Genomic DNA, 19,169 nt, shown 5'->3' on the forward strand with positions numbered 1-19,169 from the left:
GAAATGGAATGAGGCTTGCTCAGCTATATATAAAAATAACGAATGATATTCATTCGTGATGGTAGTTGTTAGTAATTATTTATTGCCCTCAAAAACCTCATATGACCATCACTTCCCAAACGATTTGTTCTGGATTAAGTCAACTTTTAAAGATAGTGGTATTGATATTTTTGTTTTCACCACCCATTCAACCTATTATGCGTTGGTTTCAGGATCCAAACCAAAATCATTTAGGAGTAATATTGATGGAAAGAAAAACATCAAGTCCGAGTCTAATGATTTTGCTCATTTCATAATAAGGCCATAGTGCCATCCAATGATTGTCAATTCAATTCAATTCAATTCAATTCATTTTTATTTATCAAGTAACATGACTCATACAATTTGTTAGTATACAATACAATATTAATTCTTATATCTAATGTTAGTATATAATTAATAAATTAAACATAATAAGGGCTGCAAGACACATGCATCTCACAGCAACGCCTCAAGTATGGACAGTCGAACCTGTCCGCAATTGAGCGCAGGATGGGGTTGGGATTGTGCTTGATCCTTAGTTAAGGAGAAAATAAGTGTTACTAAAGGTTGTAAGTAGCAACACACCGTTCTGTTAAATGGTATTAATGAAATACCTATTAATAAGGAACAATTCATTTTTTGTTTCAACTATTGTTGAGGATGCCTAAGCAGGTCTTCAAGGAAGACTTCTTATTAAAACTTTTGTACTTGTATTTATTTATATAATAAATAAATAAGGATCAAATTACAGTACAACTTGTCGCTCTGGTGTCTTTCAGAGGATTTATATATGATGATATATTCTTTTTGGTGATCTCACTAGATCTCTAAATAATGTTTTAAGAACTAAATATCTATATTGGAAATACAGTTAATGATAGCTAAAAAAGTTCCTTTTCTAAATGAAATCTTAGATTTCATTATTGAAATACAAAGCCAAAATAAAAACTTTGAAAACCTATCTCTAAACATCTACTTAGTTATTATACATCATTGAAGAAATTTGTGCAGCGTAATAGTAATTAGAAATTAAACGAACTTACCTGTAAGTGAAGTTCAATTCTAATTATATTAGCTGCACAAATTTCGAAATGATGATCCCTCCCGCCCAGTACCCGGGTTGTCTTGAGACAACCAGGGATTCTAATAGTCTAATCCCTGTCAAAGTTTTTAAAGCAATATTGGCTTTGCAGAGTTGTGGGCCAAGCTGTTCCATCTGTTGCCATATTCACTGCCAGCATGGGCTACGAGCATAGCGGATACCAAGTGTTTTTTTCCGCTTTGTAGCGACTTGTGCCTGAGAATAGAGAACCCTAGCAGGTTACTGGCAGTGAAAGTGTTGTGTCTTGGCTTGTTACTCTAAACTAAATGAAGTTGACAGTTCTGTTCGCGGGAACGTGGCCGTTGCGTTCAGAAATTTTAACTTTTACTCTGAATATTCATGGTCGAAGGCTTCATGATAACGCCTACTACTTAGTTATTATACATCATTTCGAAATTTGTGCAGCTAATATAATTAGAATTGAACTTCACTTACAGGTAAGTTCGTTTAATTTCTAATTCTATGGAATTGCGTTATGAAAATTTTCCAGGCGGCACTTATCTACAAGATTTATCCAAATAATCTAAATAATTGATTTCTTTTTAATCGTTGTTTTTAGGGTTCCGTACCCAAAGGGTCAAATACGGGACCCTATTACCGAGACTTCGCTGTCCGTCCGTCTGTCACCAGGCTGTATCTCATGAACCGTGATAGCTAGACAGTTGAAATTTTCACAGGTGATGTATTTTTGTTGCCGCTATAACAACAAATATATAAAAACAGAATAAAATAAATATTTATGGGGTCTCCCATACAACAAACATTTTTTTTTTTGCCGTTTTTATAAATGGTACGGAACCCTTCGTGCGCGAGTCCGACTCGCACTTGCCCGGTTTTTTAAAACAAATAAAAGTATTTTTCTTTTAAGTTTCAGTTTCTCCAATTTTTTTAGGCTAGTTATAGTTTATTGAAATAATAAATTGTTTTTATATTTTTTATAACAATATAATTAAATGAAAGTAACAAATTTTTTCCGACAATTTTGATACGTACCCTAAAACCACTCAACTATAGTCCAATACTGCAACTATGGTCCACAAGTTCAAAAGGAAATTAAGTATCTATACCAATGTTCCTTGTGGTTTACTCCTAGTTTTACCTTCCATTTATAAACATACTTTGCCTTAGAACTACAAAAATATAGTAAAATACACCATGGACCATAGTTGGGAGCTTTGGACTATAGTTGGGTGGTTTTACGGTACTAGCTATCCGATGTGAGGTATAGCTCTGATGACGCGCGGGGTACACACTCTTGGGCTCTGCCCACACATTAAATTCACTACACATGGCTATCCTAACATAATGATTCACAAAGGAATTAAAATAATTTCAAATGAACCCTTTCCTTTTTGGTTATCAATCTCCTGCCAGCTACACGAGTGTCACTCATAGTAATAAGTCTGTGCTGTGCATGGAAGAAGAGGAAACAACAAAACACGTTCTCCTAGACTGCAAACAGGTAGAAGTACACAGGAGTAAATACCTAGGGACTCCGTGCACACTAGGAGAGGCAGTTAGCAACCTGAAAACATTGCTAGGCTTCGCGGAGGAGCTGGGGTGGTTAGAGTAGCGCTACCTCGTTTCACGCAAAATAGTATAGTCAAGTTAACGAAAAGTATGGAAGTAAGTCGTGTAGTCGTGCTTTTTTTGGATTCGTTAGATGGCGCAACTAGATTATTTCCCCCGAGTTGCACCGTTTCTATTATGTACGGAAGACCGTTAAATTTTAGGTATAAACTATAAAGTGACGTAATTTTGGAGTAAATTAAAAGCTATTGGGTTCAAGCTAAGTAGTGTATAGAGAACACCTTGGTGCATAGTATATCATAATTAAAAAGATGTGCAATGTATGATACCCTAAAAAAATTTTTTTTTTCGATTGCGGCTCGAGGATAAGTCAGTCGGTTGGTGCAATCTCAAGTTAAGCTTTTTAAAGCATTATAAACATTCAGTTAACTTTGCACGCCTGGGCAAATTATGGAACATGTATTTTTAATTATTTTGTACATTGTGCTTCGGGGGAAATTAAGAGAGACGTGAAAATTTTAAAAACGGTACTTATCTAAAGACACTACATTTGCACTAAATAAAAAATAGATTTTTTTTACCGGAAGTTTGTCAAAAAGTAAATAGAATTAATCGCAACGAACTGCAAGCGAAGGTGGTTGCCGCACACGGCGCGGGGCGCGCGGGGCGGGGAGATAGCGCAGCGCGCAGCTAGGGTTTGCAATATCCGACAATTTTTCGGATCCGGATACATAGAAATAGGATATCAAGAACGACTGTCAAACTTCAAAAGTGCGACCAAAAAATGAAATGCAAGTTTGTGCGTAAATTGTCTATGTGAGATCAAAAATAGTGATGTCATGTTACAACATATTAATAATCTATCGGTGTTTGACCGCTTTATCGACTACTTATTCAAATGTGTTTAATTGTATAAAAAAATGTTATACGAGTAGGTATGAAGGCGCTTCCCTTAGGGTCGTATAGGGCCCAAAAGGTGCCTTTGATGAAACCAGCACCATATTTTAGTATGTTGCTAAGCATGTTATTTTGACAAAAAAACCATCGGGAGACAGTTTCTAACGTGGTTAAGTCACCAGTTATGACGTCATCAAAATGGCCGGTGCCGTGTTCAGAATATTGCGTATACCACAGAAAGTATATCACATGTAAGCTTGTGTGGGGTGTCATAAAAAGAAAAATTAAATGCGCTACAATATCGTTTATACATTTGACCTTGTAAGTACCATAGTTTGCGAGAAATTTTAAGTTTTATTTAAATTTTCCCGAAAAACCATCCGTTTTTTGTTTTCATCAACTTTACTAATAACTTTACAAGAAAACATTGTGTCAAGATATGAATGTTACATTAGTAAGCTATTAAATTCCATTAAAATTTTTAAAATCGGTTTATAAACAAGCAAATTACACTATTTTTGTTCCATACCGGATGACACCACCAAGAGTCGGATGGCTGTTTCAATACAATTTGCAAGGCAAATGATGTTTAAGTAATGGTAATTTGCTGAACGATATTTATAGTAAAGTAATATTTTCGATAAAAGTATTATTATCAAAATTAAGAATACTGAGATCGTTTTATTGTAATTTACTCCGGATCTAGCTAATTAAAGTTACACACTAATTAAACAAAAATTTTTTTTTACGTGTTATTTTGTCCCAGAGCATGCACCTTCGCATGCGCAAAGCATAGTGTATTTAAATCCGTGTTTTACTCACCCACACCCTGTACAGCGTTCTTTGCACTTGCAAGACAATAGCTCCTTGCAGCTGAGACTAGCATCAGGAAAGGTTTTCTACAAAGAGGTGTACGCTGGTCCATTATTTTTCTTTCGCCAAGCCTAGTTGCAAGAATCTAGCATTTGTGGGTCGCTATTCAGGTAAATTGGTCCCAATGTGGGTCTGTTAAGCCCTTTTTATATGCTGTAAGAGAGCATCCTGTTGAAGGAATATACTCGATCGCTCTGTTTTTAGGGTTCCGTAGCCAAATGGCAAAAAACGGAACCCGTCATGTCCGTCTGTCTGTCCGATTATTTCCTAAACAAGATCCTCCTCGCAGTATTTACATTACCTATTTGTGTCACTACTGGGTGTCACTACTATATGTAGGGTTTGCAATTAGAATATTGTGATATTCTAATTTATCGAATATCCACCAAAATAAATATCCGAATAAACGGATTTAGATAACACAGAAATAACGTTTTTAACTATGTTTTAATACAATGATATTATCCCAACCAATTTTAAATGATTACTTGATTATTATAATAGCTAACATAATGTTATCTCTAAAACCGTACTTAATAAGGAGGGTTTATATCTGGATTAGCTGGTGCATAGTTGGAAATACATCCAATGCCTCACCTCGTGTTCATTCGTCATGAAATACTGACTATGAAAGCAATACTTACTTACTTCACTGGATCAGTGACCCAAAAAGAATCTTGGCCTTTGACACAAGTACAACGTCACTCTGCTCTATTCTGCACCACTCCACGCTAGTTGGATACTCCGAGGGCGTTTTAGAGCTACATCGCTCCTATCTTCTCACAGCCCGATTCTCTCCCGTCCACTCCAAGTGACCAAGTCTGCGAAGTCGTGCGGCTATAATCTCGCTAATTATATTTGGTGCCGCAACTAGCTACTCTAGCTCCCTATTTTTCCTACGCTTTCATCTTCTCAATCTTCATCTCTGATAGGTCCCAGAATATTCCGCCAGAATTTCGTCTTCTTAACTAAGAACTTGTTCTTTTTTTTCTGATTCAGAGTCCAAGTGTAATACTTACCGATGCCATTCATCAAAATCTAATTATTGTCTTATAGACTTGAATCATGGACAGTCTACTGATCAGCTTGGATACTAGAACTCGGTGAAGCGCTGCTGAGCATCTTAGGGCATTTTGGATTCGAACATCTATCTCCTCTTCCCGATTACTTTAGGTAGGTCTTTCCTTTTCGATCTGCGGTGGCAGCATGGTTCTATTATTATCACTTGTCACTATGCCCTTCATGACAAATGATAAAGAGCCGACCATCTTAGCCCTATTCATTTGGAGATATTCTAGTGGTTGATTATCAGACCAATTTTCTCTCCTTCCCACTCTACTATCCTAGCCTTGGCCTCCAGGTCGCTTTTGTTTTGAGCCTATAGCCCCAAGTCATCAGGATATCCAATGATCTAATGTTTTCATTAAGCAACATTCGCATTCATTGTATAAAGTTACTGCGTGACATGATGTACTTATCAAAATTGATGTGCTGTTAGTATTTGAATTGCTTAAATATATGAAAATACTATATTTAAATGACAAAATTATTCATAAATTTCATTAGAAAATTGTTTCGGTTAAAGGTTAATAACCATATTTAACGGATCCGTAATATCCGGATCTTATGACCCGCTAGATCCGGATCTTATAGTTGACCATATTTCGGATATCCGGATCTCAAACCCTACGCGCAGCGATTGTTCCGAGACAGTTTGTTTGACACTTTTGACGGGCAACGAGCACAAATCTTTCTTCTGGCATTAAAACGGAACTATTGTTTTAAACAATCATTGAGTGAACTAAGTAGTCCAACGTTTTCATAAGTATATGGAAAAACGCGATTTTTCGAATTTAACAAACATTGAGCGTACCTGTATTTAATTTGTTGACTGTCTGTCTGCATACTCAGAAACCTTTTACGAGAGGTATGGGCATTGTGAATGTCATCTCGCTCTGTGTGGTAGGGCACAACACAGCGGATGTCATTCCAGATCTAGAGCAGAGCCCAACTGGGGAAGTACCTCCACCTTACAGAAAATCGCAGCCAAATAACACTAGACCCTACTCATAGTGTTGTGTTCCTGCCGGTGAGTAAGGTTGCCAGAGCTCAACGAGGGGCGGGAGGGGGTTAGGGTCGGCAACGCGCATGTAACTCCTCTGGAGTTGCAGGCGTACATAGGCTACGGATACTGCTTACCATCAGGCGGGCCGTATGCTTGTTTGCCACCGACGTAGTATAAAAGAAAAAAAATCATACTATTTTTGCAGTAGGTACATGCCACTACTCGTGCCTCAAGAGCCGTGCTTCGTCGGTGCATCTACGCGCATTCCTTCTCTTGCCACTAATCACGCGCTTGTCGCTTCTGTGTATTTATTGCTCTACGTTTTTGGTACTTGATTACAAAACTGCATGTTCCGTATAAAAATGCCAATTTTTTATGGGGTGCGAATGTAAACAAAATCAAATGAATATGATTGCATCAATTTCCAATAGTATTAAAATTTCCCCCGAAGTACAACGACAGTAAAACATGAAAAACTACTTTCCGGGTGTCGCACCCTGGTGCGAATTTGACATTGGATTTAGATAATTTTTCTAATTATTTACTCAATTTGCACCGAGTACATTACTTTCCCCAGACCCGCAATGGCCAAAATAGATTTTTTTTGTATGTTGTTTTTTTTTACCTGTTCCGTAGCTTAAATTAACATAAATAACACGTGCGAATTTAGATATAAGTGTTGTAAAACGTACGCCAAATTGCACCGAGTACACCTTTTTTCTCTTCTTAGTTACAACCATTACATTATTTTCAGCCGATTTCACCCCTTTCCGGGGGGGTGAATTTAGTAACGATTGTATAAAGTTCGATTTTTAGCCCATACAAAACAATCCGTAGTGATTTTATTAGTCCTTAGAATTAGTTCCTGACTTTAGTGAAATTTGAGTTAATTTGACCGTACTAAAATAGGCACAATGGTTGTCGATTTGCGGAAAATGCTCAGAAGCACTAATTAACTAACTAAGTCTGTGCTGTCTGTTCGGAAAGAGAAGAGTCATTTACCGACTCTTTCCGAACAGACTACTGATAATTATTAACTTACATTGATAATGTTGATAATATCGAATGAGAGTTATAGTGTAAGGTGTACGCTAAAAAAACCGCAAGTCGATGTACAGTTTAGACATTTGGCACACGCGTACTAGAGGTCAAAACAAAATTATTGACCCGCAGTTCCTAAAAAAAAATCCCTTGGAGGGGAATGCAGAGTCATTCTTTTTGTGGATGGGAAAAATATGTTGTTTTAGAAACCTATCTTGTCTGGTGTCCTGTGAAAGGGCTTTCTGTGGCGACTCTAGAAATAGACCACATTATAACATTTCAGCCATTTTTAAAAATAATTTTCTAAACACACTTACCGAGTTTGGGCTCCTCCAGTACCCCTAGTGTAAATTTAGTCGATAGCGAAACGTGACGTACGCGTTTGCGTTAAGTGTCATTTTGTATGAGATTTTTGACTTTCCAAAACGTCCCGCTTGGCGCGCTGTTCAAAAACCCATACAAAATGAGACTTAACGCAAACGCGTACGTCACGTTTCGCTATCGACTAAATTTACACTAGGGGTACAATCTGTTTTTGTACATAAGTACGTCGGGCATAGTACAATACCGCGCAACTAATAAAGTCGTAAGAGTTCGAAATTCAAACAATGTACAAGGTAATTGGACCTTACTGCATTTGTTAGTTACGCGGTATTGCACTATCCTCAACGATATCTAACCCCAATAAATTAATTTTCAATATAATTACATTTAGTTTTTTTTTTAATTTGTCAATATTACGAAGTGACATGACTTCAGCACCTATTTTAAGAGACTTATGGAACTGTACATCTATTTGCGGTTTTTCTTTGAAGTTGGGCTCGTACGGCTTCCACTAAAATAAAATAAAATAAAATAATTACAAATGAATACTTTCCTCTGTTGGAGGTGGAGTTAAGGAAATAAATCTCCATATACCAAAAAGTGTCATCAAAAAACCTTAAATAGGTGGCGCTACAATACCTCGAATACATGAAAAAAAAAAAAAAACAAATCATAGACAGCGCACTTCACTTGTCGGGTGTCAGCCCGTCAACATCTCCAGCATCTCCTGAGGATGCCTCGTAGAGAGGCGAAACACGTGTCGAGTTTTGTACTTTTGGTGGTGGGTTGTTATATTTATTTGCGTATTTATTTTTGCGGTGGGAGGGTGGGAACATTAATTGCATGTAAAAATACGCAAGTAAGTATAACGGGTTAGCACTGATTGACTAACACGTTATTTTCTCGCGGATTAGCAAAGTAATATTTCTTGTTTTAATTAGCACTTCACTCCGTCAATAACGCCTTGGTTCTTAGCTACTCTAGCGCTACTCTGGGGAGATTTGGAACTATTATTTATAGCTGACAGCTGGACACTTTTGCAACAGATCTACCATAAGAGATTTCACTCCTCTTAAATCCACACTCCATAAATATCATACGCCATCGAAGTACTTGAGTATAGGCCAAAGGTATATCGCCATCTATTCGAACATATCTTGACTTTTCGAGGCATATTTTTTTCTTTATTTATCTTAAACGGAGTTATACACCGTGGTTTTATTGAACTCCGTTGTATAGGTAAGTACGTTTAAGGAAACTAAATGGCTTGTAGTTAATTAGAAAAAACATTTTTTTATTTTTTATTTCTATAAAACGTAATTAAATGTTGCATATAGCGTTGTTGTAACACGAGAAACACATTTAATTCAACCAAACAGTTGAAAACTGTGACATATATCAACGTCATATAGTATTTACGTTTAGTAGCAAATTTACACACTCGTACTAAGCACCTATCAATATGTAAACAGGCCCTAAGGTAAGTGTATACGCTCGTGAGGGCCTTATCAGATAAAAATAAATTAGAATACCGGTGTCTTTGAAAAAGTTACTTAATTTAAGCTCAAGAATGCACCCTTGAAATTAACGGAACACGTCTTTGATATATATTTTATATATATTTAAATGATCTTACCCAGATAGATAAATAAATATTATAGGACATTATTACACAAATTAAATAATAATTATTAATTATTATTAGATAAAGTGATAAAGTAATGTTATTCTAATTTGCGATCCTGCATAAAATATTTCGACTAGTATGTACATAGTAATTTCGAAAATATGGCATTTGGGAGGTTGGTAGATAGGAAAAAAATAAAAATCGAAAGTACCTTCATTTTATTTCAATTATTTAATCCTAATTAAAACAATTAGAAAATGTATACATCAATAATATACGTATATTGACTAAATACTTATAATTATTGCGAATTATTATAAAAAAATATAATAATTTGTATGAAACAGTAGACAGTCGACTATTTTGGAGTTCCCAAAATGGTCCAATATCTAAGCATTCAATTTTTCTTATAAATAAATGTGCAATTGATTGTCGGCTTATAAAAGTGGCAGTTTTATCACTAAAACACCTTTTATACAAATAAAAAAATATGAAAAGCGCCAACGTTCCCTTTTACACTATCCGATTTTTTTTTCACAAAGATCAAAGTCTGACCGTCAGTAGAAAAAAGCAGCAAATTTGAAAATATAAATAAATAAATAAAATTCTTTTATTTCAGACAGGGTCCATATACATCTTACAGTTAAAACTACAAATAAAATAAAATAAAATAAAAAAAAATAAAAATAGAATATAGGCGCGGTTATCGTCCCATTTGAATTTCGCGCCTTTTTCTACTGACAAAGAGAGCTTTTTGACTATAATTATATCGGTTTTACAATGTACTTATAATCTATAATGAAATACTCAATAAAGTTCCTGATATTTTTTTTTTTTATACTACGTCGGTGGCAAACAAGCATACGGCCTGCCTGATGGTAAGCAGTCTCCGTAGCCTATGTACACCTGCAACTCCAGAAGAGTTACATGCGCGTTGCCGACCCTAACCCCACCCCCCTCGTTGAGCTCTGGCAACCTTACTCACCGGCAGGGACACAACACTATGAGTAGGGTCAAGTGTTATTTGGCTGCGGTTTTCTGTAAGGTGGAGGAGGTGGTGGAGGTTTTAATATAACGTGTGAAAATGAAGGATATATTTTAATAATTGCCAATCGGTATATTGAAATCGAATAGTGTAACATCAGCTTAAGCTCAGTTTTTAAGATAAGTATGCATTAAATATAACCTATCTATTTACAGATACATTAAATATAATAAAAATAAAATAAAAAACCGAATTCACATTTTGTACTGTCTTCAAGATGGGTATGGCACGACCATATTTTTTTTTTAAATATTTTAAAAGTGTAATAAAAAACATTGAGTTATATCGTACTATAGTGCTAGAAGCGACCTTTTTAGTCTTAGTATTATTCTAATATGTTATGTAACATTTTAAATAGTTTATATAAATTGTATACCTTTTTTTGTATAAAAGCTGTCAATGCAAATTCAATTTTCTAGCACTTTAGAACATTATAATATAGGAGATCCAAAGATCGCCCTACCACAGCATCTACTACTTTTCTAGTAATTGATGATAGGAAATAACTTATTTGACTTTTCTAGTAGTAGATGCTCTTTTGAATAGAGATTTCTAAAAATTCTTATCACATTTGATCATACTCTGTTTTATTTGAACAGGGCAAGCATTTATGTGTTTTTTTAATCATTTTAAAACGCTGTAAAAACGGTGAAATCATTCAAAAAAGTTACATCTCTACAGATGTAACAAACTAGTCAATTTTGCAAAAAATCTACCCACATCCAATTTCAATGCAGCTTTTTATTAAGAGTTTTTAGAAATCTACAATACTAATTTACTTCTTTCCATCCAAGCATTTGCAAGCAGCGTTATGCTTATGCTGTCCAACCAGCTCTGAGAAAGTCGGGTTGAAAGTTACACCAGGCGCAACGTATTGCGGATTGGTACCGCTTCCAGAAGTCTCGTAGGTTATTATCTGGGGTTTCGTTGTATAAGTGACTACTTTAGGTTTGGTGGTGAAAGTGAAATACTCAGGTTTGGTAGTGAAAGTGACGATCTCAGGCTTAGTGGTGTAAGTGATGATTTTTGGTTCGGATTGGAAGACTTTCTTCTCGGAGTAAGTGGCGCTGTAGGTGTTGCTGACAGGGCCCGTGACTTCCCCGCTGAAGGCTCCTTTTCCTTCACTTGAGGAGCCCTGGGTGATCTTTGAGGAGAACTGGCCGAACTGCCCGGAGCCGAAGCCGACTTGGCCGCCGAAACCGCCGAAGCTGGCACCGAATCCGCCTGAAAATTAAATAACCGAGCGTTAGCGAATGTCCCAGTTTCAGCTCGGGCAGAAATGCTTTTGTATGTCCGGATGTTCTCCTCAGGTCGCATTTTTCATTTTTCAACCGATTCTTGGTGAGCAGGTCCGGTATTTAGATATAATTTTCGTTTCGTCTTTTGGAAAAAGTTCAAAATAGAAAATGGCATAAATCTCTACCACGACGATAGCCGTCCTAAATTCTCGAGTTTATGCAATATTTAAAAGACTAGGTGCCTTTTTCCTTACATGACATCTATTTTAATGTATAATTTGTATGTAGTAGTACAACAACACAAATAAAATGTTTGCGTGGTGTTTATTTAGTCTAAGAATAAGTTTTGTCATAAATTAAATTTTTGGTACAAGCTTTTATCGTTGACTGTACTTTTCTTTCCAAAGACAATTAATACTCATTGAGACAATTCTAACAACCCCAAACACAATTAGTTTGCGTTGTTTTATCATAGAGTTCCCATGGCCACCTCCTGTCTCCATCATCAGATCAGGTCCATGTCCTCATAATCCTGCATTGTCATCCGATTTAACATATGTGTGCAAAATTTCAGCTCCATCGTAAATCGGGAAGTGGGTCTTTAGCTTTCAAGATTTGACCCACACTAATATACATATACCCTTCTCTTGCCCTGTTAGTGCAAGTTTTATATGACTTGTAACATAAAGTAAATACATTTAATGCCAGCACCTCCCTTCACTCCGCTCGTAAACCGCTGGCTAGAGCTGGAACTGCTGGAGAACTGGGTGATGCACGCACTCTCCAGCTGCCCAATGGCCCACACGTACCACTCCAGATCTTCAGCGTCCTTTACTCCGTTACTAAACCTTTGGCTAGAGCTGGAAGATCTGGAGTTAATTTATGAGACAGCAAGTACCTTTTAATGCCAGCGCCAGCACCGCCAGCACCTCCTTTCACGCCGCTCACAAACCGCTGGCTAGAGCTGGAACTGGGCGAAGTGCGCGCTCTTTAGCAGCCCGATAGCCCACTCGTACCATTCCAGGTCTTCAGCCCTTCATTCCGTTACTAAACCTTTGGCTAGAGCTGGGAGATCTGGAGTTAGTCTATGAGACAGTAAGTACCTTTAATGCCAGCGCCAGCACCGCCAGCACCTCCAGCACCTCCTTTCACGCCGCTTGTAAACCGCTGGCTAGAGCTGGAACTGCTAGTGCTGGAGAACTGGGCGAAACGCGCGCTCTCCAGCAGACCGATGGCCCATTCGTACCACTCCAGGTCGAACTTGTAGAACCCGGCCAGCTGGTTGCCTGGTTGGCAGCCTGGAAAGAAAATACAATATTAGGACCATCCTATATTTATAGACGATCTATCTTATCTAGTAGGCAGACTAGGTAATGACTCTGCCTTTTAAGCCGATGGTCCCGGGTTCAAATTCTGATAAGGGCATTTATTCGTGTGATGAGCACGGATATTTGTACATATATCGTAGTTTAAGTACCCACAATAACACAAGCCTTATTGAGCTTACTGTGTGAGTTAGTCAATTTGTGTAAGGATGTCCGATAAATATTAAATAAATATTATTATATCAAATATTATAGGACATTATTACACAAATTGACTAAGTCCCACAGTAAGCTCAATAAGGCTTGTGTTGAGGGTACTTAGACAACGATATATATAATATATAAATATTTATAAATACTTAAATACATAGAAAACACCCATGATTTAGGAACAAATATCCATGCTCATCACACAAATAAATGCCCATACCAGGATTTGAACCCGGGACCATCAGCTTCGTAGGCAGGGTCACTACCCACTAGGCCAAACCGGTCGTCTACCTAGGTCTATAATATTTATTTATTAATATTTATAGGATATGTACCTAAAATCATAATGAAACTTTGGAGAAAAAATAGAAGAATTACACGTTTAATTATGTACTAGTACTTCTCAAATTTTATAATTTGTAAATATGTTTAAATGTAGTTGTTCCGATCCAAGGCCCCGAATGTCTCAGCTTCTCTAACATTGACTCTAGCGCACGCAAGAGTATATCACACAAATAAAGCCTACTCTCTATTCTCTGGAATATTTTCAAATTAGGAATATCTAGGAACCAACTACTAACTTCAACGAATTCGTTGATGGCAACCCTTATGTGGCTGGCCAGACAAATTTGTGACCGCGTCGGCAAAACGTCCCACTTTGTCGCTTGCCATAAGGACGATTTGCTTCTATCTTTATACGAATCACCTGACAAACCGTCCTTGTGGCAAGCGAGAAAGTAGGACGTTTAGCCGGCCACGGTCACATTTGGTCTTGAAGACTATGAGGCCAATTCGAGTTCCGTGAAACTACACAACTATAGTCCAATACTGCAACTATGGTCCACAAGTTCGAAAGGAAATTAAGTATCTATACCAATGTTCCTTGTGGTTTACTCCTAGTTTTACCTTCCATTTATAAACATACTTTGCCTTAGAACTACAAAAATATAGTAGAATACACACCTGAACGAGAAAAATTGAGTTTATTTATGGACCATAGTTGGGAGCTTTGGACTATATTTGGGTGGTTTTACGGTTTTAGTTATTCGATCTGTTTCCGATATAACACTGATCTCACTGATCTGTCAGTGTCAAAAGTAACATTTCTTCGAATTGGCCTGTGAGAGACCGTGACAGGAAAGTTGCCCCACGCGTTGTACGTGTAAGGATGGATGCCATCTTGAAATTTTGCGATTTTATCTGAACACTGATCAGTTGCAATGCCTAGATTTTGAGGTAAGATAAGATAAGAAGAATTCATTAGCACAAAAATAACATAAATCATTATACCCAAATTAATATACGAACAGAAAATTGTGCTAAAAGGTCTTTACTCAGCCTAATGCCACGAAGTGAGTCCTAGGACACACTACGTGATGCTGATTTTCAGTGAAGCCTGGAAAGACTAAAACTAAAACTAGAATCTGTATCTTTAGGTATTTAAATAAAAGGAAAGCCAGTTGAGGGTAGATGAAAACATTTCATGGTCAAATAAAGTCGGTGAAAGTCAGGTCGTTGACAGATCCAGGCGGTTTTGTACCCGCCAATGTTAACTACCCGATAATATATCCAAGAAAAATGTTTGCAGGGTAGAAATATATTGGGAATGTCTGTACGAACCTGACTCCCAAGAGTAGACGCCTCGGAACACCCAGTGAACGTTGTCGGTGGTGCAAGCCAAGGCAGATCCGGTGTCAACCTGAAACAAACTCATTATAAGTAAATTACTCATTATAAAAAGATTATGGGGGTTGAAAAGGAGGCTCGAAGGAGCTTTTCAAACATGGCCGGACTCCCTGCCGTAGATCAAAGTTATCAAGATGTCAGATCAAGAAGTTCATTCTAGGAGTTCTAGGTTACGTAGCGGACGCAGATTTTCCTCGATTTTGATTACGAGAATTAATTGTTTTGTCCGGTCCAGCAGATGAGGGTAGTCTTGTACCAGTTTGACATGTCCCCAGCAGGAGCTGACTTACCCTACAGATGTTGTTGACGGGGTTGGCAGGCTGTCCACACGTGCAGCTGTCCTGGTCATACTGGTCCAGCAGATGAGAGTAGTCCTGCGCCAGCTTGGCTTGTCTCCAGGGTTAATGAGTGACAGGCCCCAGCAGGAGCTGACTTACCCTACAGATGTTGACGGGGTTGGTAGGCTGTTCACACGTGCAGCTGTCCTGGTCATAATGGCCCAGCAGATGAGGGTAGTCCTGCACCAGCTTGGCTTGTCTCCACGGTTGATGAGTGACAGGAACCCAGCAGGAGCTGACTTACCCTACAGATGTTGTTGACGGGGTTGGTAGGCTGTCCACACGCGCAGCTGTCCTGGTCATACTGGTCCAGCAGATGAGGGTAGTCCTGCGCCAGTTTGGCCTGGCACTCTCCAGGGTTGATCAGTGATACGTTGATGCTGTGCATGATGGAGCCCAGGAGGTGAGCTGGAAGTGAAGTAATGGTTAACTGGTTTGAAGAGCAATTTTAAAACGCATGTTGATCTGATTTCACTTTTATCAGTTAGATTAAGTATTAACTAGCGACCCGGTTCGGCTTCGCACGGGTAAACTTTAATAAATTATACATTTGAACCTTCCTCAAGAATCACTCTATTGATAGATGAAAACCGCATGAAAATCCGTTCAGTAGTTTTTGAGTTTATCACGAATATACAAACAGACGCGGCGGGGGACTTTGTTTTATAATAAGTTGTAGTTATTGTGTAAATCAGTCCAAATTTTTTTTAAAGTAACAATTTGGCTGCTTGCGTCTAGTTAAAATACGATGTGACACTTAAAAAAATGGCGCATGTCGTATTTTTCAATCAATGTTTTATCGATGTATGAAATAACGACTTGTCACATGAAAATTATAAAAAACTTTGTTAATTATAGCCAAATATAGGCAAGAAAGGCTGACAACTGGTGCAAAACTAGCCTTTAGGTATCTATCGCAAAAACCAAACGCCCGTCCATTAAAAGACTTTCCCAGAATGTTGCTTTGCATTTTTTTCTATACCATGTCATCATTAATAGCAGAAGTTTATAATTTATAAATACAATATAGAATATTAGTATTGCATATAAACATAAATAACCCGGTCTACGCCGCAACAAGTTTTTAAAATGGACAGTAGCTAAGAGAATCTTAAATAAAGGTGTATTGTCAAAGAAAACTTTGTAGCGACATAAATTTACTGCCATCTTTCGACACATAATTAAGACTTTTAGAACGCCATTTGACTTTGATCCTTATTCTTTCACTGATATGTGTTCAATTTGTTAAATATCAAAAAGTGGCGCCATCTAATATATCAAAGGCCATAGGTATAGCTGCATCCTTTCGAGCGATGGCGCCATAACCTTAAGGTAGTGCCCGGTAAGATGGCGCCACTTTTTGATATTTAAGAAATTGAACACATATCAGTAAGGATCAAACTCAAATGGCGTTCTAAAAGTTTTAATCATGTGTCGAAAGATGGCAGTAAATTTACGTCGCTAAGTTTTCTTTGACAATACATCTCAATTTAAAATTATCTTTGACAGTAGGTAACTTATTAAAGCAAACGTTATTCTATTACAAGTTCTAACCTGACTGATTAGTCATATGTTTTCAACGCGTCAAAATGTCCATGCAAATTGACAGCAACTACTAATTGCAATTAGTGCGATTATTTTGCTAGAAGCCCAAATTCATGCAATTTTTCGTCTTAATGCTTAGACATAAGGTTCATATTTTATATCTACAAGCTTTGATATTTGCTCATCTTAATCGATTCATAATGTGACATATTCCAGTAGAATTATAGACCTTAACTTCTCCGCAATACGATTTACAATTGATCATTAAATAGTTTTAAAAATATCATTTGTACACAAAGTCGCAAGGTCGCGTCCTTTTAACACCGTTGCGATCTCTTCTCGGTGAATCTTAATAAATTCTTATATAATGAAATACCGTATGACATTAGGGAGTGTAAATCACTTAGAATGTTTACGTTTAAAATGAAAATGTTTCTCTTAAGCAAAATCAAATTGAAATTACCACCATAAGCAATAAGATGTACTTAACAAGTAACTAGCCATTTGACGACCGGTCTGGCCTAGTGGGTAGTGACCCTGCCTATGAAGCCGATGGTCCCGGGTTCAAATCCTGGTAAGGGCATTTATTTGTGTGATGAGCATGGATATTTGTTCCTGAGTCATGGGTGTTTTCTATGATATATTTAAGTATTTATAAATATTTATATATTATATATATCGTTGTCTAAGTACCCTCAACACAAGCCTTATTGAGCTTACTGTGGGACTTAGTCAATTTGTGTAATAATGTCCTATAATATTTATTTATATTTAACTAAGTCTATCCATCTATGTCTTAAAGGAATCCCTCTGCCAACAAACTGTCCTGCAGTATGGCAGAAGAGTTGTTTTGTAAAATGGGTTATATTTATTGTAAATAAATAATTTATATCTTTTTTTATAAAAAATACTGATTATTCAGCAATATTTCCAAATATAGATTGCCGTAGATATTACTTTCAATTGGAATAAAAAATATCAGAATGAAATTTCTGTGCTTACCACAGTTTAATTTACAAAAATAACTTTATTATTAACTTTATTTTCTTTATTTCGACGACCAGTCTGGCCTAGTGAGTCAGAAGTAAGGGCATTTATGCGTGTGATGAGCATGGATATTTGTTCCTGAGTCATGGGTGTTTTCTATGTATTTAAGTATTTATAAATATTTATATATATTATATATATCGTTGTCTAAGTACCCTCAATACAAGCCTTATTGAGCTTACTGTGGGACTTAGTCAATTTGTGTAATAATGTCCTATAATATTTATTTATTTATTTATTTATTATTCGACAACACTATGTTTATATTTAATTTCTAGCGATAAGACCTCCTTTTATTTATTTCTATTATTTTCACCTTTAGGTGTGCAATTTGTATTGTATATTATAATTTTCGACTCTCACAGCGAATAACATTTTTTTTGTTCCATTTCTGTTATTTTAGAGAACTACCAGCAAAAACGAAGAATATGTCGGTATGTACATTCGTTTCGGTGTAAAAATCTAATGCATTCTCAAGAATGTTATCATCGCTTATAAATATGCATAATTATGGACCGAAACATATTGGACGACATTGAAATCATTAAAAACATCAAACATTAAATTGAACGTGCTTATGTAACTTATAATCTCGATTATTCGTTGAAACCATTTTTCTTTCGCGTCATACAATTTTTTTGTTAGAAAATTGGGAAGCCCTGGATGGATTTAGGGTTCTCAAAGGTTGGCAACGCATAAGTGGCTCCTCCGATGTTGCTTATGTCCATGGGCGGCGATGACTGCTTCCCATCAGGCGGCACGTCTGCTCGTTTGCAGCCTATTACATAAAAAAAAAAAAATGGCCTAGAGGTAAGAACGCGCGACTTGCAATCCGGAGATCGCGGGTTCAAACTCCGCCTCGTACCAATGAGTTTTTCGGAATTTATGTACGAAATATCAATTGATATTTACCAGTCGCTTTTCGGTGACGGAAAACATCGTGAGGAAACCGGACTAATGCCAATAAGGCCTACTTTAACAATGTTTTCACTAGTTATCGAGGCAGGCGGTGACTCGCCGCCCACTAGATGGGAGCCTGAAAATGCCGACATGAAGACGACCAGGAGCAACACCGGTGTGAGCGGCTCAGGGGTGTCCAGAGCTGTGCGCCGCTTTCTACCCAGTGGCTGATAGTAGCCACTGTGCCAACTCGCGTCTTATGCAAGTTTTCACTTCCACCCCTGGAGCATTTAGCTCTAACGACTCCTCTCTGGACGGGCAATGAAGGCAAGCCAGAGCTGAGAGTCCTGCGGGT

General features: G+C 37.2%; 1 protein-coding gene across 1 annotated transcript in view; it reads right to left on the minus strand.

Moving 5' to 3' along the window:
- Positions 1-9,681: 9,681 nt before the first annotated feature.
- Positions 9,682-19,169, minus strand: part of LOC133532949 (hornerin-like) — a 105,013-nt gene continuing 95,525 nt past the window's right edge. The window contains exons 13-16 of the mRNA XM_061871827.1: positions 15,567-15,730; positions 14,919-14,997; positions 12,867-13,061; positions 9,682-11,749 (exon numbers count right to left, since the gene is read on the minus strand). Of these exons, the coding sequence (XP_061727811.1) occupies positions 11,301-11,749; positions 12,867-13,061; positions 14,919-14,997; positions 15,567-15,730 (887 nt within the window). The 3' untranslated portion in view covers positions 9,682-11,300. The remainder of the gene's footprint in view (positions 11,750-12,866; positions 13,062-14,918; positions 14,998-15,566; positions 15,731-19,169) is intronic.

Source organism: Cydia pomonella, chromosome 28 (assembly GCF_033807575.1).
Source record: "Cydia pomonella isolate Wapato2018A chromosome 28, ilCydPomo1, whole genome shotgun sequence".
Taxonomy (NCBI): Eukaryota; Metazoa; Arthropoda; class Insecta; order Lepidoptera; family Tortricidae; genus Cydia; species Cydia pomonella.